The 23,733-nt window shown below is 46.8% G+C and overlaps 1 protein-coding gene across 2 annotated transcripts in view; it reads right to left on the reverse strand.

The window, feature by feature from the left end:
- LOC106579641 (piezo-type mechanosensitive ion channel component 2) overlaps window positions 1–23,733 on the reverse strand; it is a 258,629-nt gene that overhangs the window by 4,455 nt on the left and 230,441 nt on the right. For both annotated transcript variants that reach the window (XM_045702749.1, XM_045702748.1), the window contains exons 36-47: window positions 18,988–19,167; window positions 8,983–9,540; window positions 8,172–8,430; window positions 4,056–4,238; window positions 3,571–3,838; window positions 3,257–3,425; window positions 2,871–3,018; window positions 2,460–2,674; window positions 2,117–2,275; window positions 791–938; window positions 332–520; window positions 12–104 (exon numbers count right to left, since the gene is read on the reverse strand). In XM_045702749.1, coding sequence (XP_045558705.1) covers window positions 12–104; window positions 332–520; window positions 791–938; window positions 2,117–2,275; window positions 2,460–2,674; window positions 2,871–3,018; window positions 3,257–3,425; window positions 3,571–3,838; window positions 4,056–4,238; window positions 8,172–8,430; window positions 8,983–9,540; window positions 18,988–19,167 — 2,569 coding nt within the window. The remainder of the gene's footprint in view (window positions 1–11; window positions 105–331; window positions 521–790; window positions 939–2,116; window positions 2,276–2,459; window positions 2,675–2,870; window positions 3,019–3,256; window positions 3,426–3,570; window positions 3,839–4,055; window positions 4,239–8,171; window positions 8,431–8,982; window positions 9,541–18,987; window positions 19,168–23,733) is intronic.

The following is a 23,733-nucleotide window of genomic DNA, read 5'->3' on the forward strand; positions in this document are numbered from 1 at the left end:
GGTCTTCTTACTGGAATGTAGTTGTATGAATTCATGAAGTCTGCAAAATCTGCTTTGCTAATGTCCTTCAGTTGATTTTGCTGGGCACTCATAGTGAAAATGGGCTGAAGGAAGAGATACCAACGTTATAATATTAAAATAGATATAAATGTGACATCTGACAAAAGTCAGTAAAAAAAAATTCAAACATCTACACACCTTCAATCCCAGAGCTATACATAGAGTTTGGACTGATGTTTCTACCAACATATGCTAACATTTCGCCCAGTGTGAAAAATGGCGGTCGAACTGTCTCTCTATATATGACTGTGGTCAACATGAGTGGCGCTACCTGAAAGCCTCCCAGGGTGATGGTGACCGACACGTCCAGAGGTTTGTTGACCACCCCGGCCACTGACTTGACCAGTGACATGAAAAGCAGCGGGAACCAAACAATGCAGATAAGAAGCATGACGATCAAACCTCCCATTCCATACTTCACCACCTTCTTCTTCTTCTGCCCGCGAGGCTGGGGGTACCTCTGGTAAACAACACACATAAAGGAATATAATTTTTTGGGGGGGAAATAAACAATTGACTTTCTTTACAGTTTCTATAAATGTTTTAAAACTTTTGGGCGAACCTACATAATTGGTGCCCCGTGTGAGGATTGTCCTGCATAAACCTGCTGTATCTCATTTCTACACAGCCTCTTTGACAACATACTATCTTCTTCCACTCTAAGCATCATTCAGATATGGATAGGGAAGTCCTAGAGGAGAACTAACACAGCAGGCCCATGGTCCCTCACCTTCTCTGACATCCTCCAGCACTTGAGGACAAAGATATGGGCATAGATGTCCTCTACACAGATCCAGCTGGACAGGCTGAGGGTGGTGTCCGTCCACACCCAGTCCATCACCGCTCGCAGCTCCGTCAGGAACGGGACCAGGCGGAACCTGGGAACCAGGACAACGTTAGAGCAACAATAGGGCAACGTTAGGACAACAATAGGCCAACGTTATGGCAATAGTAATGAACCAGGCAGCCAGGCAACCAGGCAGCCATTGGTTGCACGTGCCGTCACTGATGAGCAGTGTTGGGATTAGATACTTGGAAAAGTAAAACATTATATATTACTCGTTACATTTAAGAAAAAGTTACTTTAGAAATATTACTTTGCATAGAAAGTAACACGTTCAATCACTCGTTACATTACTTCGCATTATTTTCATGAAAAAAATCTCTAAATCTCACCGTTTGACTGTCAGAGGGAGCAAGGCAAGCTGCGCGGGCTCTACCCTAGACAGGCTACTTACTATCTCAGGTTTGATCACTAGTTCCTCCTTTCATCTGTGGCGATGCTTTCCTGGACTAGTCTACAAGTGCTGCACTATCATATGGGCTGCATAATTAGTCATATATACTGTGAGCCAAACATCTATACCTCTCGAGCTGCCAGTTCTGGTTAGACCGCACGTCGCAGAGCCATAGAGATGTATAGAGGGCACACTTGCCACTAGATGTTGAAGCCCTCTATGGACTTTGCTATTACAGAAGCGATCAATGGCAAAGATGTGGACCTTCTTTACATTTCTATGGACATTTCTATGGACAAACAGTGTTTCTCCGCTAACTCGAGAACTAAATGAGGAAACAAGTCGAGATCGGATCACGGAAACATACGCCCAGTAGAGATATGATTCGCAAGCGTTACTTGACAAAGTAATTATATTTATATTACCCAGTTTTTAAAAGTAACGCATTCCATTACTAATTAGTCAATCCGTTTACCTAACGCATTATTTGTGTAATGCATTACTCCCAACACTGCTGATGAGCCACAGTCTTCCCTGTGGCTCAGTTGGTAGAGCATGGTGTTTGCAACGCCAGCATGGTGTGTGCAACGCCAGGGTTGTGGGTTTGATTCCCACGGGGGGGCCAGTACAAAAAATAAATAATAATAATAATAAAAAAATTTATGAAATGAAATGTATGCACTCACTACTGTAAGTCGCTCTGGATAAGAGTGTCTGCTAAATGACTAAAATGTAAATGTCTTTCCTCAGAAATTCATTCTTCATTATTGTATTCTTAATTGGTGATTGTGGTCACAAGTGGCCTGAATAGCACTCACCCTTGGAAGAGGAAAAGATTGAGGTAGTTGTAACTCTTGGTGAGGAAGTTGCCCAGGACGCGGGTGGGGTAGCCACAGCGGATCTGATAGGCCGACAGGCCAAAGTAGATGCACTTGACGAAGTACCACAGCTGGGCCACTGTGTTCTGACTGAACCGTCTGGTGATTGATATGGAAATAATGTTAGCGTGTATTTTCAAAGTAAAACATTATGCGTTACTTACTAATGACGCAACTATTTAGTAAGTATTTAAAAATATGTATTTAAAAGAATGAAGGAGCTGGTTGTGACTAAATTATTAAAATGACTCAATAAATACATGTTATTTCTCCACATTCATACCTCTCTGTGACTCCAGGCAGGATGAAGAACATCCAGAAGTGGATGCCGAACACCAGGATGACCTGAAAGATGACTTTTCCCATGACAGTCTTGCGGAGGTAGAGGGCTCGGTCGATGATCATGGTGCCAAACTGGATCAGCACCATCACCAGGAAGGCTTCTGGAACCTGGTCCTCTGACAGGGAGGAAGTAATGTCAGCCGCTGCAGAGTGTTTCTGTTGGGGTACAGGAAGTACTGTTATATTATGACATGTTATGGAAATGTTATGGTATTAATTTGGAAGTTTCAAGTTCAAAAGTGTTCTTGTCCGTTTAGGGACAATTGAAATTCATTACACTGGGTTTGAATCACAAAGATAATGACAGTTTTTACCTGAATTTTAGCACTAACATATCATATATCAAACTTACCCCAAATGCCCAGAAGCCGAAGACGATGATGATAAAGTCCACTGTGTCGGCCAGGAACATGAGCACATAGACGTCTGTCACTGCACTGTACTCTGGGTGGATCAGGTTGTAGAAGAACTCACGGATGGGGATGTAGATGTCGAGAGTTCTACAGAGAGGCAAAGAAACAATCATCTGTTACAGTAAACTAGGTAAACAAGATCAACTAGATACCTTTATGAACGGTTAATGTCGTTTTTATGAACCTTGTAATGTGTATGCATCAAAATCAAATCAGGCTTAAAAATGTACAGTATAGCTACCATTTAACATATTTATTATCTTGGAAAGTGACTGAATAGTAACCTAATAACAGTAATAAGGCACCTTCAAGTCAGTACACCTACTTTTTGACAGTGAAGCTCTTGGCTTTGATGAGCTGCTCTCTGAGTTTCTCCAGGATCATCTCCTTCTTGCTCCTCTGCTGGACACTCAGCACACTGTCCCCTCTGCGCAAGCTGTCCCCTCTCCTCAGGCTGTGCCCTCTCCGCAGGCCGGGCCGTGAGCTCACACTGTCTGTGGAGTCACCAGGTTTGAGGAGGTTTGGAAGACATAGGGCTCACAGATAATATTGTGTTGGTTCATAATTAAAAGTCTAGATATTTCCCCCAAACATATCTAAGCCCAATAAGGGAGTTACTCTACAGACTTGTGACCTCACCTCCTTTGGAGTGGGCGAAGGGCACGGTGCGCTGGGAAAGGTGGGAGGCAGAGCTGGAGCTCTTGCGGCGCAGCGGGGTGGAGGTGGACATGGAGTGGAATTGTCGGGGGATGCGGGTGCGGACCGACTCCAGCAGGGAGCTGGTGCCCTCCGCAGCCTGCTTCTCCACTGGCCTGGAGCTGGTCCTCTTCTCCCTCTCATGGTGGTGCTGCTTGGGGGTTTCCCCCCCTCCTCCCCTGGGGTTGTCCTCATCCCACAGCCCGTAACACTGGAGGTCAAGACCAAGGAATAGGATGGTTAAGCCATTCAGTGTGCTAAATATAACTGTGTATCGATACAGGTAACAAGTCAGAATTAACAACATAGTTAAAGGTGTAGTCCACTTTTTTTAACCTTATTTAAAAAAAAAAGTTAACTATCCCTTTAAAGGAATAACCATGTACTGTAGCTAATAGGCATCACACCTAGTAAGACTTAGTGGGCACCTTGAGAATAGATCGGTGGAAGAACAGAGCTAGCAGCTGAACCAGGTCATAGTGCACGTATCCCTCCCTCTTCTCCACACCGATGATGTTGGGAGGATGGAAGGGTTTGGACTTGTCCAGCTCAATGTTCTGGTTGAAGGGGAAGAAACCAAACTGGAAGAAGTACTTGATCACAATGGTGACCTGGTGGTACAGAGAGAAGGGGAAAAACGTTAAAAAACATTTAGCAGCTGCCTGAGTGATAAAATCAAGAAATAGCAACATTGTCAATCAACACAATTAATTATTGAGTACAGTACGGTAACAGATTATTATTTCCACACTGAACATATTTAAACAACAACTTTATTTATCATAGCTGGATAAAGAAAAAAGGGCAAAGCGTCAATACAGGACTAAGATTGAATCCTACTACACCGGCTCTGATGCTCGTCGAATGTTGCAGGTCTTGCAAACTATTACGAAATACAAAAGGGCCAGATGGATTACCAGGATGTGTACTCAGCGCATGCGCGGACCAACTGGCAAGTGTCTTCACTGACATTTTCAACCTCTCCCTGACCGAGTCTGTAATACCTACATGTTTCAAGCAGACCACCATAGTCCCTGTGCCCAAGAAAGCGAAGGTAACCTGCCTAAATGACTTTCACCCCGTAGCACTCACGTCAGTAGCCATGAAGTGCTTTGAAAGGCTGGTCATGACTCACATCAACACCATCATCCCGGAAACCCTAGACTCACTCCAATTCACATACCGCCCCAACAGATCCACAGATGATGCAATCGCAATCCACACTGCCCTTTCCCACCTGGACAAAAGGAACACCTATATGAGAATGCTGTTCATTGACTACAGCCCAGTGTTCGACACCATAGTGCCCTCAAAGCTCATCACTAAGCTAAGGACCCTGGGACTAAACACCTCCCTCTGCAACTGGATCCTGGACTTCCTGACGGGTCACCCCCAGGTGGTAAGGGTAGACAACAACACATCTTCCACGCTGTTCCTCAACACTGGGGCCCCTCAGAGTTGCGTGCTTAGTCCCCTCCTGTACTCCCTGTTCACCAAACGACTGCGTGGCCAAGCACGACTCCAACACCATCATTAAGTTTGCTGACGACATAACAGTGGTAGGCCTGATCACCGACAACGATGAGACAGCTTATAGGGAGGAGGTCAGAGACTGCCAGGACAACAACCTCTCCCTCAACGTGAGCAAGACAAAAGAGATGACTGTGGACTACAGGAAAAGAAGGGTCGAACACGCCCCCATTCACATCGACGGGGCTGTAGTGGAGCGGGTCGAGAGTTTCAAGTTCCTTTTGTCCACATCACCAACAAACTATCATGGTCCAAACACATCAAGACAGTCGTAAAGAGGGCATGACAACACCTTTTCCCCCTCAGGAGACTGAAAAGATTTGGCATGGGTCCCCAGATCCATGCCAAATCTTCAAAAAGTTCTACAGCTGCACCATCAAGAGCATCCTGACCGGTTGCATCACCGCCTGGTATGGCAACTGCTCCGACCGTAAGGCGCTACTGAGGGTAGTACGTATGGCCCAGTACATCACTGGGCCAAGCTTCCTGCCATCCAGGACCTATTTAATAGGCTGTTTCAGAGGAAGGCCCAAAAAATTGTCAAAGACTCCAGTCATCCAAGTCATAGACTGTTTGTTCTCTCTGCTACCGCACGGCAAGCGGTACCGGAGCCCCAAGTCTAGGTCCAAAAGGCACCTTAACAGCTTCTACCCCAAGCCATAAGACTGCTGAACAATTAATCAAATGGCCACCTGGACTATTTACATTGACCCACCCCCCTCCCTCCTTTCTTTTGTACACAGCTGCTACTCGCTGTTTGTTATCTATGCATAGTCACTTTACGCCTACCTATATGTACAAATGACCTCGACTAACCTGTACACCCGCACATTGACTCTGTACCGGTACCCCTGTATATAGCCTTGTTATTGTTATTTTATTGTTACTTTTTAAATATTTTTTTTACTTTAGTTTATTTAGTAAATATTTTCTTAACTATTTCTTGAACTGCATTGTTGGTTAAGGGCTTGTAAGTAAGCACTTCATGGTCAGGTGTTTCGGTATTCGGCGCATGTGATGAATAAAATGTGATTTGATTTGATTTAAAATATATTCATGAAAACGATGAAATGGAAATCATAAAGTGATGGTTCACCTTAATAATTTGGGTGAACTCTCTTTTTAAAACTGCAAAGGACCAGGGTTAAAGGCAGATTTACATTGATAAGAGCCTGACTAATGTCTAACTTGGCTTGTTTGGTTCCAACTAGTTGGCTGGCTAATCTAATTTGAATGACGCATCAACACCTGATAAACACAGCACCGGCTTTGTATTCCACCTGTTTCTGGAAGGATGTGGACTGTGGTGTGAGAGGATGACAGAGGCTCGCCTCGTAGGACGATGTTACTGACTACTGCCGAGGACTGGTGATCTCTCAGGTGCTTATAGCACCTCGGTGGGTGCTACACTTTCGGTGGTGGAAGTTGTAGCCTACCTACAGAGGAGTAGCTGTGAACTGGTGTTGCCTGATGATGTCTGACGTATGTTTCTCCCTCCCTGGCTGCACCATCGCTGCCACCTCCTCTCAAGTTACTCCTGTACTGAACTGCATTATGGAAGACCATCTCCCATGAACTGCACGCTTCCTGAATGTATCTTTAGTTTTTTTTTAAAGCAACTGACATTCTGTATAAAAAAACACTTTATAAAATACAGTTGAGGTCGGAAGTTTACATACACCTTAGTCAAATACATTTAAAGTCAGTTTTTCACAATTACTGACATTTAATCATAGTAAAAATTCCCTGTTTTAGGTCAGTTAGGATCACCACTTTATTTTGAGAATGTGAAATGTCAGAATAATAGTAGAGAGAATGATTTATTTCAGCTTTTATTTCTTCCATGACATTCCCAGTGGGTCAGAAGTTTACATACACTCAATTAGTATTTGGTAGCATTGCCTTTAAATTGTTGAACTTGGGTCAAACGTTTCGGGTAGCCTTCCACAAGCTTCCCACAATAAGTTGGGTGAATTTTGGCCCATTCCTCCTGACAGAGCTGGTGTAACTGAGTCAGGATTGTAGGCCTCCTTGCTCGCACACGCTTTTTCAGTTCTGCCCACAAATCTTCTATAGGATTGAGGTCAGGGCTTTGTGATGGCCACTCCAATACCTTGACTTTGTTGTCCTTAAGCCATTTTGCCGCAAAGCACCCCCACAATATGATGCTGCCACCCCCGTGCTTCACGGTTGGGATGGTTTTCTTCGGCTTGCAAGCCTCTCCCTTTTTCCTCCAAACATAACGATAGTCATTATGGCCAAACAGTTCTATTTTTGTTTCATCAGACCAGAGAACATGTCTCCAAAAAGTATGATCTTTGTTCACATGTGCAGTTGCAAACCGTGGTCTGGCTTTTTTTAATGGCGGTTTTGGATCAGTGGCTTCTTCCTTGCTGAGCGGCCTTTCAGGTTATGTCGATATAGGACTCGTTTTAATGTGGATATAGAAACTTTTGTACCTGTTTCCTCCAGCACCTTCACAAGGGCCTTTGCTGTTGTTCTGAGATTGATTTGCACTTTTTGCACCAAAGTATGTTCATCTCTAGGAGACAAAACGCGTCTCCTTCCTTATACTTGCGTACTATTGTTTGTACAGATGAACGTGGTACCTTCAGGTGTTTGGAAATTGCTCCCAAGGATGAACCAGACTTGTGGAGGTCTAAAAATTTTTCTGTCTTGGCTGATTTCTTTTGATTTTCCCATGATGTCAAGCAAAGAGGCACTGAGTTTGAAGGTAGGCCTCGAAATACATCCACAGGTACACTTCCAATTGACTCAAATTGATACAGTGAATTATAAGTGAAATAATCTGTCTGTAAATAATTGTTGGAAAAATTACTTGTGTCATGCACAAAGTAGATGTCCTAACCGATGTGCCAGAACTATAGTTTGTTAACAATAAATGTGTGGAGTGGTTGAAAATGACTATTAATGACTCCAACCTAAGTGTATGTAAACTTCTGACTTCAACTGTAAATATATAGTATTATTAATGTACTTCTGTGTGTTAATACCTCTGTGTAGACGATAGCGGTCATCCAGAAACGTTTGCTGGGCCTGGGGACAGACAGCATGGCCCAGAGGAAGATGAAGATGGGAAGGACGAGTGTAGCCACAGACGCTGAGATCATGTGGTTGAGGATGATGACCAGGAAACACACCATCTCTGAGTGGGCCACCAGCATGTTGTACAGAGCATAGAGCAGCTGCAGCAGCGCCGGCTGGTCACCGTAGAAACGCTCTGAATCCTCCAACTCCTCGTCGTAGAACATCCTGATGGAGAGAGGGGAGAGAGAGAAAAAGGGGGGAGAGAGAAAGAGGGGGGAGAAGGGGCGAGAGAGAGAGAGGGGAGAGAGAGAGGGAGAGAAAGAGAGGGGGCGAGAGAGAGAGGGGAGAGAGTGATAGAGAGAGAGGGAGATGAGAGAGAGAAAGAGGGGGGGAGAAAGACAGAGAGAGAGGAAGAGAGAGAGAGGGAAAGAGAGAGGGAGACGTGGAGAGAGGGAGAGACCGGGAGAGAGAGAGGAAGAGAGAGAGAGAGGGAGACGTGGAGAGAGGGAGAGACCGGGAGGGAGAGAGAGAGGAAGAGAGAGAGGGAAAGAGAGAGAGAGGGAAAGAGAGAGAGAGGGAAAGAGAGAGGGAGAGAGAGAGGAAGAGAGATAGGGTCTAAAAATTCTAAATCCTTTATTGTCAAACAAACTAATCTTTAGCCTTGACTGGATCAAGGCTAAAGACTGGCAAGACTGGCTTTCTAATAGCTGAGAGATGATCGAGATTTGGAAGTATTTTAATTGGCAATGCAAGACAAGCTGCGATAAAATACAATACCTATTGCGTAGCAAATCGCTGGCTGTCAGCTCGTGGGTGAGCGAGGGAAACGTAGCACTCGTGACGCCCGACAGAAAATCAGACTTCTCGTCAGGCGTCACCACAACCAACCTCTTCTTATGATGGGCCCTAATGGATGAGGCCCGTTCAGCCTCCTCCCTGTCCAAGCCTTTAGCTCTGCTGTACGAGGCCCCCTCCCTGTCCAGGCCTGTAGCTCTGCTGTACGAGGGGGGGATGTCTGTGTCTGTGGGGGTGGTACTGGGGAGGTCTGCCTGGTAGAGCTGGAGCTCACTGTGGTGGACGTAGCATGGCCCTCTCTCCCACCCTGTCTGTTTGACTTCCAGGACGCTGTCCCTGCTGTCCCTGTCCATACCCCTGGACCTGGAGAGAAGAACCCCTTCATGTTCCATGTACAGCCCCATGGAGGTGGAGGTGGATGGGGTCTCAGTGTAGGAGGAGTGGGGGTCTTGGAGGTCCTGGTCTGGCTCCTCTCCTGTCTCCTCGATGGTGTCAGTGGTCCCCTGGCGGGAACAGAGAGCTGTACACTGGGTGTGCTCACTAGTGGGGAGAGAGAGGCAAGAGAAAGGAGTGTTCATCCATAACTCTTCATTTCAGTATTACTAGTCAAAAATACACATACTGTGTATCTACTGTATTTGGAAACTTTAGCCACATGGTAAATATATTCAACATGATTTCCATGAGGGACTTCATGGAGATATATGAATTGCCTGGCTGGCCATAGAAAGGATGTTTAGTGATCATTCAGATCGAACAGTAAACAGGTATTTTCCATGGTTTTAATGAAATAAATCTGGAACACGGTATCAGCCAATCAGCATCCAGGACAGGAACTATCTATTGTATTACCTAATTTAATCAAGATAATGAAATAATACAGAAGTATAGTTTGTTTACACACACGGCTGTTGGTGATGGAGACAGAATGGTGTTTAGTCTGTTTCATGCTCTACTGATTCGTGGTAGAGAGAGAGAGAGAGAGAGAGAGAGAGAGAGAGAGAGAGAGAGAGAGAGAGAGAGAGAGAGAGAGAGAGAGAGAGAGACAGACACAGACAGACAGACAGACAGACAGACAGACAGACAGACAGACAGACAGACAGACAGACAGACAGACAGACAGACAGACAGACAGACAGACAGACAGAGATTCCCAAACCTTCCATAACAAAGCCATCACCTACAGAGAGATGAACCTGGAGAAGAGTCCCCTAAGCAAGCTGGTCCTGGGGCTCTGTTCACAAACACACACCACAGAGCCCCAGGACAGCAACACAATTAACCAAATCATGAGAAAACAAAAAGATAATTACTTGACACATTGGAAATAATTAACAAAAAATCTGAGCAAACTAGAATGCTATTTGGCCCTAAACAAAGAGTACACAGTGGCAGAATACCTGACCACTGTGACTGACCCAAACTTAAGAAAATCTTTGACTATGTACACTCAGTGAGCATAGCCTTGCTATTGAGAAAGGCCACCGAAGGCAGACCTGGCTCTCAAGAGAAGACAGGCTATGTGCACACTGCCCACAAAATGAGGTGGAAACTGAGCTGCTCTTCCTAACCTCCTGCCAAATGTATGATCATATTAGAGACACATATTTCCCTCAGATTACACAGACCCACAAAGAATTAGAAAACAAACAATTTTGATAAATTCCCATATCTACTGGGTGAAATACCACAGTATGCAGTCACGGCAGCAATATTTGTGTCCTGTTGCCACAAGAAAAGGGCAACCAGTGAAGAACAAACACCATTGTAAATATTTATTTTCCCTTTTGTACATCGTTACAACACTGTATATAGATATATTATGACACTTGATATGTCTTTATTCTTTTGAAACTTCTGTGAGTGTAATATTTACTGTAACCTTTTATTGTTTACTTCACTTTTGTTTATTATCTACTTCACTTGCTTTGGCAATGTTAACATGTATTTTCCATGCCAATAAAGCCCTTAAATTGAATTAAATTAAATTAAATTGAGAGAGAGAGAGAGAGAGAGAGAGAGAGAGAGAGAGAGAGAGAGGGAGAGGGAGAGGGAGAGAGAGAGGGAGAGAGAGAGGGATAGGGAGAGGGAGAGAGAGAGAAGGAGAGGGAGAGAGAGAGAGAAAGAGGGAGAGGGAGAGAGAGGGGGAGAGAGAGAGAGAGGGAGAGGGAGAGAGAGAGAAAAAGAGAGAGAGGAGAGGGAGAGGGAGAGGGAGAGGGAGAGGGAGAGAAAAAGAGGGAGAGGGAGAGAGAGAGGGAGAGAGAGAGAAAAAGAGGGAGAGGGAGAGAGAGGGGGAGAGAGAGAGAGAGGGAGAGGGAGAGGGAGAGAAAAAGAGGGAGAGGGAGAGAGAGAGGGAGAGAGAGAGAAAAAGAGGGAGAGGGAGAGAGAGAGAAAAAGAGGGAGAGGGAGAGGGTGGTAACAGACTCATACACTGGATACAAAGGCCGTCCGTCAGCACCATATCAGGGTGTTGCCATTGTAACTGCCCACTGTATTACACACTCACCCCGCCCATGTCTACTCCTCTTTTACAGTCTCCTGATCCTCAATATAATCTTACACCCGCTCTGAAAGCAGACAATAACGCCCTTTACACTTTACAGTCGTGGCCAAAAGTTTTGAGAATGACACAAATATGAATTTCCACAAAGTTTGCTGCTTCAGTGTCTTTAGATATTTTGTCAGATGTTACTATGGAATACTGAAGTATAATTACAAGCATTTCATAAGTGTCAAAGGCTTTTATTGACAATTACATGAAGTTGATGCAAAGAGTCAATATTTGCAGTGTTGACGCTTCTTATTCAAGACCTCTGCAATCCGCCCTGGCATGCTGTCAATTAACTTCTGGGCCACATCCTGACTGATGGCTGCCCATTCTTGCATAATCAATGCTTGGAGTTTGTCAGAATTTGTGGGTTTTTGTTTGTCCACCAACCCCTTGAGGATTAACTACAAGTTCTCAATGGGATTAAGGTCTGGGGAGTTTCCTGGCCATGGACCCAAAATATCGATGTTTTGTTCCCCGAGCCACATAGTTTTGCCTTATGGCAAGGTGCTCCATCATGCTGGAAAAGGCATTGTTCATCACCAAACTGTTTCTGGATGGTTGGGAGAAGTTGCTCTCTGAGGATGTGTTGGTACCATTCTTTATTCATGGCTGTGTTCTTAGGCAAAATTGTGAGTGAGCCCACTCCCTTGGCTGAGAAGCAACCCCACACATGAATGGTCTCAGGATGCTTTACTGTTGGCATGACACAGGACTGATGGTAGCGCTCACCTTGTCTTCTCCGGACAAGCTTTTCTCTGGATGCCCCAAACAATCTGAAACGGGATTCATCAGAGAAAATGACTTTACCCCAGTCCTCAGCAGTCCAATCCCTGTACCTTTTTCAGAATATCAGTCTGTCCCTGATGTTTTTCCTGGAGAGAAGTGGCTTCTTTGCGCCCTTCTTGACACCAGGCCATCCTCCAAAAGTATTTGCCTCACTGTGCGTGCAGATGCACTCACACCTGCCTGCTGACATTCCTGAGCAAGCTCTGTACTGGTGGTGCCCCGATCCCGCAGCTGAATCAACTTTAGGAGACAGTCCCGGCGCTTGCTGGACTTTCATGGGCGCCCTGAAGCCTTTTTCACAACAATTGAACCGCTCTCCTTGAAGTTCTTGATGATCCGATAAATGGTTGATTTAGGTGCAATCTTACTGGCAGAAACATCCTTGCCTGTGAAACCCTTTTTGTGCAAAGCAATGATGACTGCACATGTTCCTTGCAGGTAACCATGATTGACAGAGGAAGAACAATGATTCCAAGCACCACCCTCCTTTTGAAGCTTCCAGTGTGTTATTCGAACTCAATCAGCATGACAGAGTGATCTCCAGCCTTGTCCTCGTCAACACTCACACCTGTGTTAACGAGAGAATCACTGACATGATATCAGCTGGTCCTTTTGTGGCAGGGCTGAAATGCAGTGGAAATGTTTTTTGGGGGGGATTCAGTTAATTTGCATGGCAAAGAGGGACTTTGCAATAAATTGCAATTCATCTGATCACTCTTCATAACATTCTGGAGTATATGCAAATTGCCATCATACAAACTGAGGCAGCAGACTTTGTGAAAATTAATATTTGTGTCATTCTCAAAACTTTTGGCCACGACTGTACATTACACTACAGTCGCAGGCAATATGTTTGAACAGCGCTAAGAGAAAAGGGCATTATAGTCCTGTAGCCTGGAAGTGATGACAAGAATATGACTTGAGAACCTAAGCCTTGGATTCAGAGGGAGGGAGAGAGTGGTCCTGGGAAACCCTCTTCAAAGATGCCAATAGTGGTTTACTAATAGAGGAGAGACCCTACTAATGCTGGGTTTGTGGATTAAGGTAATGCATTACGGTTAGTGGCACAAATGGTGAAGAACACAACAAAAGAGACAGTGACAATGATGCATAACTGTCTATGTACTGTAGGCCAGGGGTTAGAGGGAAGAAGTGGAGGGATCGAAGGATGAGAGAAGAAAATCCAAGAGAGTGAGGGGAAGAAGTTAAGAGAAGGGAAGAAGGGAGAGAAAAAAAGAGTGAGATGTGAGAAAAGAGAAGACAGTGAAGGATGATGGGAGAGAAGAGTAGAGAGTGAGGGTTGAAGGGAGGGAAGAGTAGAGAGTGAAGGATGAAGGGAGAGAAGAGAGTGAAGGATGAAGGGAGGGAAGAGAGTGAAGGATGAAGGGAGGGAAGAGAGTGAAGGATGAAGGGAGGGAAGAGAGTGAAGGATGAAGGGGGAGAAGAGAAAACAGTGAAGGATGAAGGGAGGGAAGAGTAGAGAGTAGAGAGTGAGGGTTGAAGGGAGAGAAGGGTACATAGTGAGGGTTGAAGGGAGAGAAGGGTACAGAGTGAGGGTTGAAGGAGGAGAAGGGTACATAGTGAGGGTTGAAGGGAGAGAAGGGTACATAGTGAGGGTTGAAGGGGGAGAAGGGTACAGAGTGAGGGTTGAAGGGGGAGAAGGGTACATAGTGAGGGTTGAAGGGAGAGAAGGGTACAGAGTGAGGGTTGAAGGGAGAGAAGGGTACATAGTGAGGGTTGAAGGGAGAGAAGGGTACATAGTGAGGGTTGAAGGGAGAGAAGGGTACATAGTGAGAGTTGAAAGGAGAGAAGGGTACAGAGTGAGGGTTGAAGGGAGAGAAGGGTACATAGTGAGGGTTGAAGGGAGAGAAGGGTACATAGTGAGGGTTGAAGGGAGAGAAGGGTACAGAGTGAGGGTTGAAGGGAGAGAAGGGTGCAGAGTGAGGGTTGAAGGGAGGGAAGAGTAGAGTGAGGGTTGAAGGGGGAGAAGGGTACAGAGTGAGGGTTGAAGGGAGGGAAGAGTAGAGTGAGAGTTGAAGGGAGAGAAAAGTAGAGAATGAGGGTTGAAGGGAGGGAAGAGTAGAGAGTGAGGGTTGAAGGGAGGGAAGAGTAGAGAGTGAGGGTTAAGGGGGAGAAGGGTACATAGTGAGAGTTGAAGGGAGAGAAGGGTACAGAGTGAGGGTTGAAGGGAGAGAAGGGTACATAGTGAGGGTTGAAGGGAGAGAAGGGTACATAGTGAGGGTTGAAGGGAGAGAAGGGTACAGAGTGAGGGTTGAAGGGAGAGAAGGGTACATAGTGAGGGTTGAAGGGAGAGAAGGGTACATAGTGAGGGTTGAAGGGAGAGAAGGGTACAGAGTGAGGGTTGAAGGGAGAGAAGGGTACATAGTGAGGGTTGAAGGGAGAGAAGGGTACATAGTGAGGGTTGAAGGGAGAGAAGGGTACATAGTGAGGGTTGAAGGGGAGGAGGGTACATAGTGAGGGTTGAAGGGGGAGAAGGGTACAGAGTGAGGGTTGAAGGGAGAGAAGGGTACAGAGTGAGGGTTGAAGGGAGAGAAGGGTACATAGTGAAGGTTGAAGGGGGAGAAGGGTACATAGTGAGGGTTGAAGGGAGAGAAGGGTACATAGTGAGGGTTGAAGGGAGAGAAGGGTACAGAGTGAGGGTTGAAGGGGGAGAAGGGTACATAGTGAGGGTTGAAGGGAGAGAAGGGTACATAGTGAGGGTTGAAGGGTGAGAAGGGTACATAGTGAGGGTTGAAGGGAGAGAAGGGTACATAGTGAGAGTTGAAAGGAGAGAAGGGTACATAGTGAGGGTTGAAGGGAGAGAAGGGTACATAGTGAGGGTTGAAGGGAGAGAAGGGTGCAGAGTGAGGGTTGAAGGGAGAGAAGGGTACAGAGTGAGGGTTGAAGGGAGAGAAGGGTACATAGTGAGGGTTGAAGGGAGAGAAGGGTACATAGTGAGGGTTGAAGGGAGGGAAGGGTACATAGTGAGGGTTGAAGGGAGAGAAGGGTACATAGTGAGGGTTGAAGGGAGAGAAGGGTACAGAGTGAGGGTTGAAGGGGAGAAGGGTACATAGTGAGGGTTGAAGGGAGAGAAGGGTACAGAGTGAGGGTTGAAGGGAGAGAAGGGTACATAGTGAGGGTTGAAGGAGAGAAGGGTACATAGTGAGGGTTGAAGGGAGAGAAGGGTACAGAGTGAGGGTTGAAGGGAGGGAAGGGTACATAGTGAGGGTTGAAGGGAGAGAAGGGTACAGAGTGAGGGTTGAAGGGGAGGAGGGTACATAGTGAGGGTTGAAGGGGGAGAAGGGTACATAGTGAGGGTTGAAGGGGGAGAAGGGTACATAGTGAGGGTTGAAGGGGAGGAGGGTACAGAGTGAGGGTTGAAGGGAGAGAAGGGTACATAGTGAGGGTTGAAGGGAGGGAAGGGTACAGAGTGAGGGTTGAAGGGAGAGAAGGGTGCAGAGTGAGGGTTGAAGGGAGGGAAGAGTAGAGTGAGGGTTGAAGGGGGAGAAGGGTACAGAGTGAGGGTTGAAGGGAGGGAAGAGTAGAGTGAGAGTTGAAGGGAGAGAAAAGTAGAGAATGAGGGTTGAAGGGAGGGAAGAGTAGAGAGTGAGGGTTGAAGGGAGGGAAGAGTAGAGAGTGAGGGTTAAGGGGGGAGAAGGGTACATAGTGAGAGTTGAAGGGAGAGAAGGGTACAGAGTGAGGGTTGAAGGGAGAGAAGGGTACATAGTGAGGGTTGAAGGGAGAGAAGGGTACATAGTGAGGGTTGAAGGGAGAGAAGGGTACAGAGTGAGGGTTGAAGGGAGAGAAGGGTACATAGTGAGGGTTGAAGGGAGAGAAGGGTACATAGTGAGGGTTGAAGGGAGAGAAGGGTACAGAGTGAGGGTTGAAGGGAGAGAAGGGTACATAGTGAGGGTTGAAGGGAGAGAAGGGTACATAGTGAGGGTTGAAGGGAGAGAAGGGTACATAGTGAGGGTTGAAGGGGAGGAGGGTACATAGTGAGGGTTGAAGGGGGAGAAGGGTACAGAGTGAGGGTTGAAGGGAGAGAAGGGTACAGAGTGAGGGTTGAAGGGAGAGAAGGGTACATAGTGAAGGTTGAAGGGGGAGAAGGGTACATAGTGAGGGTTGAAGGGAGAGAAGGGTACATAGTGAGGGTTGAAGGGAGAGAAGGGTACAGAGTGAGGGTTGAAGGGGAGAAGGGTACATAGTGAGGGTTGAAGGGAGAGAAGGGTACATAGTGAGGGTTGAAGGGTGAGAAGGGTACATAGTGAGGGTTGAAGGGAGAGAAGGGTACATAGTGAGAGTTGAAAGGAGAGAAGGGTACATAGTGAGGGTTGAAGGGAGAGAAGGGTACATAGTGAGGGTTGAAGGGAGAGAAGGGTGCAGAGTGAGGGTTGAAGGGAGAGAAGGGTACAGAGTGAGGGTTGAAGGGAGAGAAGGGTACATAGTGAGGGTTGAAGGGAGAGAAGGGTACATAGTGAGGGTTGAAGGGAGGGAAGGGTACATAGTGAGGGTTGAAGGGAGAGAAGGGTACATAGTGAGGGTTGAAGGGAGAGAAGGGTACAGAGTGAGGGTTGAAGGGGAGAAGGGTACATAGTGAGGGTTGAAGGGAGAGAAGGGTACAGAGTGAGGGTTGAAGGGAGAGAAGGGTACATAGTGAGGGTTGAAGGGAGAGAAGGGTACATAGTGAGGGTTGAAGGGAGAGAAGGGTACAGAGTGAGGGTTGAAGGGAGGGAAGGGTACATAGTGAGGGTTGAAGGGAGAGAAGGGTACAGAGTGAGGGTTGAAGGGAAAGAAGGGTACATAGTGAGGGTTGAAGGGAGAGAAGGGTACATAGTGAGGGTTGAAGGGGAGGAGGGTACATAGTGAGGGTTGAAGGGGGAGAAGGGTACATAGTGAGGGTTGAAGGGGGAGAAGGGTACATAGTGAGGGTTGAAGGGGAGGAGGGTACAGAGTGAGGGTTGAAGGGAGAGAAGGGTACATAGTGAGGGGTTGAAGGGAGGGAAGGGTACAGAGTGAGGGTTGAAGGGAGAGAAGGGTACAGAGTGAGGGTTGAAGGGGGAGGAGGGTACATAGTGAGGGTTGAAGGGGGAGAAGGGTACAGAGTGAGGGTTGAAGGGAGGGAAGGGTACAGAGTGAGGGTTGAAGGGAGAGAAGGGTACAGAGTGAGGGTTGAAGGGAGAGAAGGGTACATAGTGAGGGTTGAAGGGAGAGAAGGGTACAGAGTGAGGGTTGAAGGGAGGGAAGAGTACAGAGTGAGGGTTGAAGGGAGGGAGGGAAGAGTACATAGTGAGGGTTGAAGGGAGAGAAGGGTACAGAGTGAGGGTTGAAGGGAGAGAAGGGTACATAGTGAGGGTTGAAGGGAGAGAAGGGTACATAGTGAGGGTTGAAGGGAGAGAAGGGTACATAGTGAGGGTTGAAGGGGGAGAAGGGTACATAGTGAGGGTTGAAGGGAGAGAAGGGTACATAGTGAGGGTTGAAGGGAGAGAAGGGTACAGAGTGAGGGTTGAAGGGAGAGAAGGGTACAGAGTGAGGGTTGAAGGGGGAGAAGGGTACATAGTGAGGGTTGAGGGGAGAGAAGGGTACATAGTGAGGGTTGAAGGGAGAGAAGGGTACATAGTGAGGGTTGAAGGGAGAGAAGGGTACATAGTGAGGGTTGAAGGGGGAGAAGGGTACAGAGTGAGGGTTGAAGGGAGAGAAGGGTACATAGTGAGGGTTGAAGGGAGAGAAAGGTACAGAGTGAGGGTTGAAGGGAGACAAGGGTACATAGTGAGGGTTGAAGGGAGAGAAGGGTACATAGTGAGGGTTGAAGGGAGAGAAGGGTACATAGTGAGGGTTGAAGGGAGAGAAGGGTACAGAGTGAGGGTTGAAGGGAGAGAAGGGTACATAGTGAGGGTTGAAGGGAGAGAAGGGTACATAGTGAGGGTTGAAGGGAGAGAAGGGTACATAGTGAGGGTTGAAGGGAGAAAAGGGTACATAGTGAGGGTTGAAGGGAGAGAAGGGTACAGAGTGAGGGTTGAAGGGAGAGAAGGGTACATAGTGAGGGTTGAAGGGAGAGAAGGGTACATAGTGAGGGTTGAAGGGGGAGAAGGGTACATAGTGAGGGTTGAAGGGAGAGAAGGGTACATAGTGAGGGTTGAAGGGAGAGAAGGGTACAGAGTGAGGGTTGAAGGGAGAGAAGGGTACATAGTGAGGGTTGAAGGGAGAGAAGGGTACAGAGTGAGGGTTGAAGGGAGAGAAGGGTACAGAGTGAGGGTTGAAGGGAGAGAAGGGTACAGAGTGAGGGTTGAAGGGAGGGAAGAGTACATAGTGAGGGTTGAAGGGAGAGAAGGGTACAGAGTGAGGGTTGAAGGGAGAGAAGGGTACAGAGTGAGGGTTGAAGGGAGGGAAGAGTAGAGTGAGAGTTGAAGGGAGAGAAGGGTACATAGTGAGGGTTGAAGGGAGAGAAGGGTACATAGTGAGGGTTGAAGGGAGAGAAGGGTACAGAGTGAGGGTTGAAGGGAGGGAAGAGTAGAGTGAGAGTTGAAGGGAGAGAAAAGTAGAGAATGAGGGTTGAAGGGAGGGAAGAGTAGAGAGTGAGGGTTGAATGGAGGGAAGAGTAGAGAGTGAGGGTTGAGGGATGAGAGGAGAGAAGTCTGTTTGTCGTTGCCTACCTGGCCTGGCTGCCTCCGCTGTCAGCTGAAGAGGTGGACATTAGGTCCAGCCCCTCCATCTTGCAGAGTTTAGGACGGGCACGCTCGCTGGTTTTGGGCACCTGGACGTTGTCAGAACCCATGTCAGTATGGTCCAGAGTGGAGCGACAGGAGTAGAGCAGTGTGCTCTCTGTGTACGTACTGGAGAAATACACACAGACAGATGAAGTTTGATGCCGTGTTCTACACAGACTATGGACCTTGCATTACCTTCTGTTGTGTGTGTGTCTGCACACCTATGGATGTCTGCGTGCTTGTGAGTGTGGACGTGTTAAACTATTCTTGTGGGGACCAGAAGTAAACAAGTACACAATAGTAAACAAGCAAAAATTTGACCAACTGGGTACATTTTGTTAGTCCCCACGAGGTAAAATGTTATTTCTAGGGGGTTTAGGGTTAAGAATTAGAATTAGTTTTATGGTTAGAATTATGTTAAGGGTTAGGAGCTAGGGTTAGTTTTAGTGTTAGGGTTAGTAGCTAGGGTTAGGTTTAGGGTTAAGGTTAGGTTTTTGGGTTAAGGTTAGGGTAAGGGTAAGAGTACGGGTTAGGGTTAGGGTTAGCGGTTAGGGAAAATAGGATTTTGGGACTGAATTGTGTGAGCCCACAAGTTTAGCTGTACAAGAGTGTGTGTGTGTGTGTGTGTGTGTGTGTGTGTGTGTGTGTGTGTGTGTGTGTGTGTGTGTGTGTGTGTGTGTGTGTGTGTGTGTGTGTGTGTGTGTGTGTGTGTGTGCGCCAGGCCAGAGTCTAGGCAAAGAACAGAATGCCTGTGGGTAATGGTGCTCCCAGAACAGAGCAGAACAGAGCAGAGCAGAGCAGAGCAGAACAGAGCAGAGCAGAACAGGGCAGAACAGAGCAGGGCAGAACAGGGCAGAACAGAGCAGAGCAGAACAGAGCAGAACAGAACAAGGCAGAACAGGACAGAACAGGGCAGAGCAGAACAGGGCAGAACAGAGCAGAGCAGAACAGGGCAGAACAGAGCAGAGCAGAACAGGACAGAACAGGGCAGAGCAGAACAGAGCAGAACAGAACAGGGCAGAACAGAGCAGAACAGAACAGAGAAGAATAGAGCAGAACAGAACAGGGCAGAACAGAGCAGAGCAGAACAGAACAGAGCAGAACAGAGCAGAACAGAGCAGAACAGAACAGAGCAGAACAGAGCAGAGCAGAACAGGGCAGAACAGGGCAGAACAGAGCAGAGCAGAACAGGGCAGAACAGAACAGAGCAAAACAGGGCAGAACAGATCAGAGCAGAACAGAGAAGAACAGAACAGAATAGAATAGAACAGAGCAGAATAGAACAGAGCAGAACAGAGAAGAACAGAACAGAGAAGAACAGAACAGAATAGAATAGAACAGAGCAGAATAGAACAGAGCAGAACAGAGCAGAGCAGAACAGAGAAGAACAGAACAGAATAGAATAGAACAGAGCAGAATAGAACAGAGCATAACAGAGCAGAGCAGAACAGAGAAGAACAGAACAGAATAGAATAGAACAGAGCAGAATAGAACAGAGCAGAACAGAGCAGAGCAGAACAGAGAAGAACAGAACAGAATAGAATAGAACAGAGCAGAATAGAACAGAGCAGAACAGAGCAGAACAGATCAGAGCAGAATAGAACAGAGCAGAACAGAGCAGAGCAGAACAGAGGAGAACAGAACAGAATAGAATAGAACAGAGCAGAATAGAACAGAGCAGAACAGAGCAGAACAGAACAGAGAAGAACAGAACAGAATAGAACAGAGCAGAATAGAACAGAGCAGAACAGAGCAGAGCAGAACAGAGAAGAACAGAACAGAATAGAATAGAACAGAGCAGAATAGAACAGAGCAGAACAGAGCAGAACAGAACAGGGCAGAACAGAGCAGAACAGATCAGAGCAGAATAGAACAGAGCAGAACAGAGCAGAGCAGAACAGAGGAGAACAGAACAGAATAGAATAGAACAGAGCAGAATAGAACAGAGCAGAACAGAGCAGAACAGAACAGAGAAGAACAGAACAGAATAGAACAGAGCAGAATAGAACAGAGCAGAACAGAGCAGAGCAGAACAGAGAAGAACAGAACAGAATAGAATAGAACAGAGCAGAATAGAACAGAGCAGAACAGAGCAGAACAGAACAGAACAGAGCAGAACAGAGCAGAACAGAATAGAACAGAGCAGAATAGAACAGAGCAGAACAGAATAGAGCAGAGCAGAATAGAACAGAGCAGAACAGAATAGAACAGAGCAGAATAGAACAGAGCAGAACAGAGCAGAACAGAGAAGAACAGAACAGAACAGAACAGAATAGAACAGAGCAGAATAGAACAGAGCAGAGCAGGGCAGAACAGAGCAGAGCAGAACAGAGCAGGGCAGAACAGAATAGAGCAGAACAGAGCAGAACAGAGCAGAATAGAGCAGGACAGGGCAGAACAGAACAGAACAGAGCAGGGCAGAACAGAGCAGAACAGAACAGAGCAGAACAGGGCAGAACAGAATAGAGCAGAGCAGAACAGAGAAGAGCAGAACAGAACAGGGCAGAACAGGGCAAGACAGAACAGGGCAGAACATAGCATAACAGGGCAGAACAGAACAGAACAGAACAGGGCAGAACAGAATAGAGCAGAGCAGAACAGGGCAGAACATAGCATAACAGGGCAGAACAGAGCAGAACAGAGCAGAGCTGAACAGAGCAGAACAGAACAGGGCAGAACAGGGCAGAACAGAGCAGAACAGGGCAGAACAGAACAGAACAGAACAGGGCAGAACAGGGCAGAACAGAATAGAGCAGAGCAGAACAGGGCAGAACAGAGCAGAACAGAGCAGAGCTGAACAGATCAGAACAGAACAGGGCAGAACAGGGCAGAACAGAGCAGAACAGGGCAGAACAGAACAGAACAGAACAGAACAGGGCAGAACAGGGCAGAACAGAATGGAGCAGAGCAGAACAGGGCAGAACAGAGCAGAACAGAGCAGAGCTGAACAGAGCAGAACAGAACAGGGCAGAACAGGACAGAACAGAGCAGAACAGAACAGGGCAGAACAGGGCAGAACAGAATAGAGCAGAGCAGAACAGGGCAGAACAGAGAAGAACAGAGCAGAGACAGAGCAGAACAGAACAGGGCAGAACAGAGCAGAACAGAGCAGAACAGAACAGAGCAGAACATAGCAGAACAGGGCAGAACAGAGCAGCACAGGGCAGAACAGAACAGAGCAGAGCAGAACAGATCAGAACAGATCAGAAGAGAGCAGGGCAGAACATAGCAGAACAGGGCAGAACAGAGTAGAACAGAACAGGGCAGAACAGGGCAGAACAGAGAAGAACAGAGCAGAGACAGAGCAGAACAGCAACAGAGCAGAACAGAGCAGAGCTGTTTCATGCTGCCAGGCTGGTTTAAACCCTTCACAAACCCTCCATCACATACAGTACCAGGAGCCTGGCACTCCTCAGTCTCAAATAAAGAACAAAATAGCACTAAAACAGACAACCCGTGTGGAACAACAAGAAGCATAGAAATACAGAAAGCTAAGTCATGTCAAAACAACCCTAAAACATAACTGCTGAATATTGAGTAATTGTACTGTCAAATGGTTACGTAACGTAACTGTTTATCGTGTAAATGGTAGCCGTGCTGAGCAATACTTGGCTCGATTCACCAGGCTTGGGTTTTATTACACACAGATGGAACGCAAATAAATCATTCAATGACGTCTTCTCCACGCAACGTTCCAATCTGATCTCTGAAAGAATCTTACTGTCATCTGCACAGAATGACATCTTTCTAAAACAGCCAATATCTAGCACCTGATTCCAGTCATTTTGGATTCTTTTATTTAGTTTCCCTTGATGTTTTGAGTATTATAAATGCAAGGTACTACAGTAGCGTGTGTTTACTTGTCACGTCCTGACCATATACTTAGGTTTTTTTGTATTATATTTGGTCAGGACGTGGCAGTTATGTTTGGTTATGGTATAGTGGGGTTGTGAGTGTTGGGGTAGGTTCTAGGTTAGGTATTTCTATGTGGAGTTTAGTGAGTGTATGTTTGTTTGGTTAATTGGGGTTGGGACTCTCAGTTGAAGGCAGGTGTTGTCTATCTGCCTTTGATTGAGAGTCCCATATAGTGGGGTGTGTTTGTTTGATTTTTGTGGGTAATTGTAATTTTGCACTGTGTTTCGTTTCACCTGTGAAACTGTCACCTTTCTCCTCTGAGTGTTTATTTTGTTTTGTCGTTTCCATCTAAAATAAATATGATGTGGAACAGTCAACCTGCTGCGTATTGGTCATCGAGTGATTTCGACATATCTTCCGATGAGGGAGAATACGAGGAACGTGACAGAATTACCCACCGACAACGGACCAAGCAGCAGAGGAAGGAGCAGCACAAGGAGAGGCACCAGGAGAAAGGCTATCTGGAGTCATGGACTTGGGAGGAAATCCTGGACGGGAAAGGACCATGGACTCAAGCTGGGGATTATCGCCGCCCACAGTGGGAGATCGAGGCGGCGAGAGCTGAGAGGCGCTGGTATGAGGAGAGGGAGCGCAACGGACACGGGAGGCAGCCCCACAATTTTTTTTTGGGGGGCACACGGGGAGATTGGCGGAGTCAGGTGGTAGACCTAAGCCAACTCCCCGTGCTTACCGGAAGCAGCGTGGTACTGGTAAGACACCGTGTTATGCTGTGGAGCGCACGGTGTCCCCAGTGCACGTTCAAAGCCCGGTGCGCTA

The sequence above is a fragment of the Salmo salar genome, chromosome ssa19 (assembly GCF_905237065.1).
Source record: "Salmo salar chromosome ssa19, Ssal_v3.1, whole genome shotgun sequence".
Lineage (NCBI taxonomy): Eukaryota > Metazoa > Chordata > Actinopteri > Salmoniformes > Salmonidae > Salmo > Salmo salar.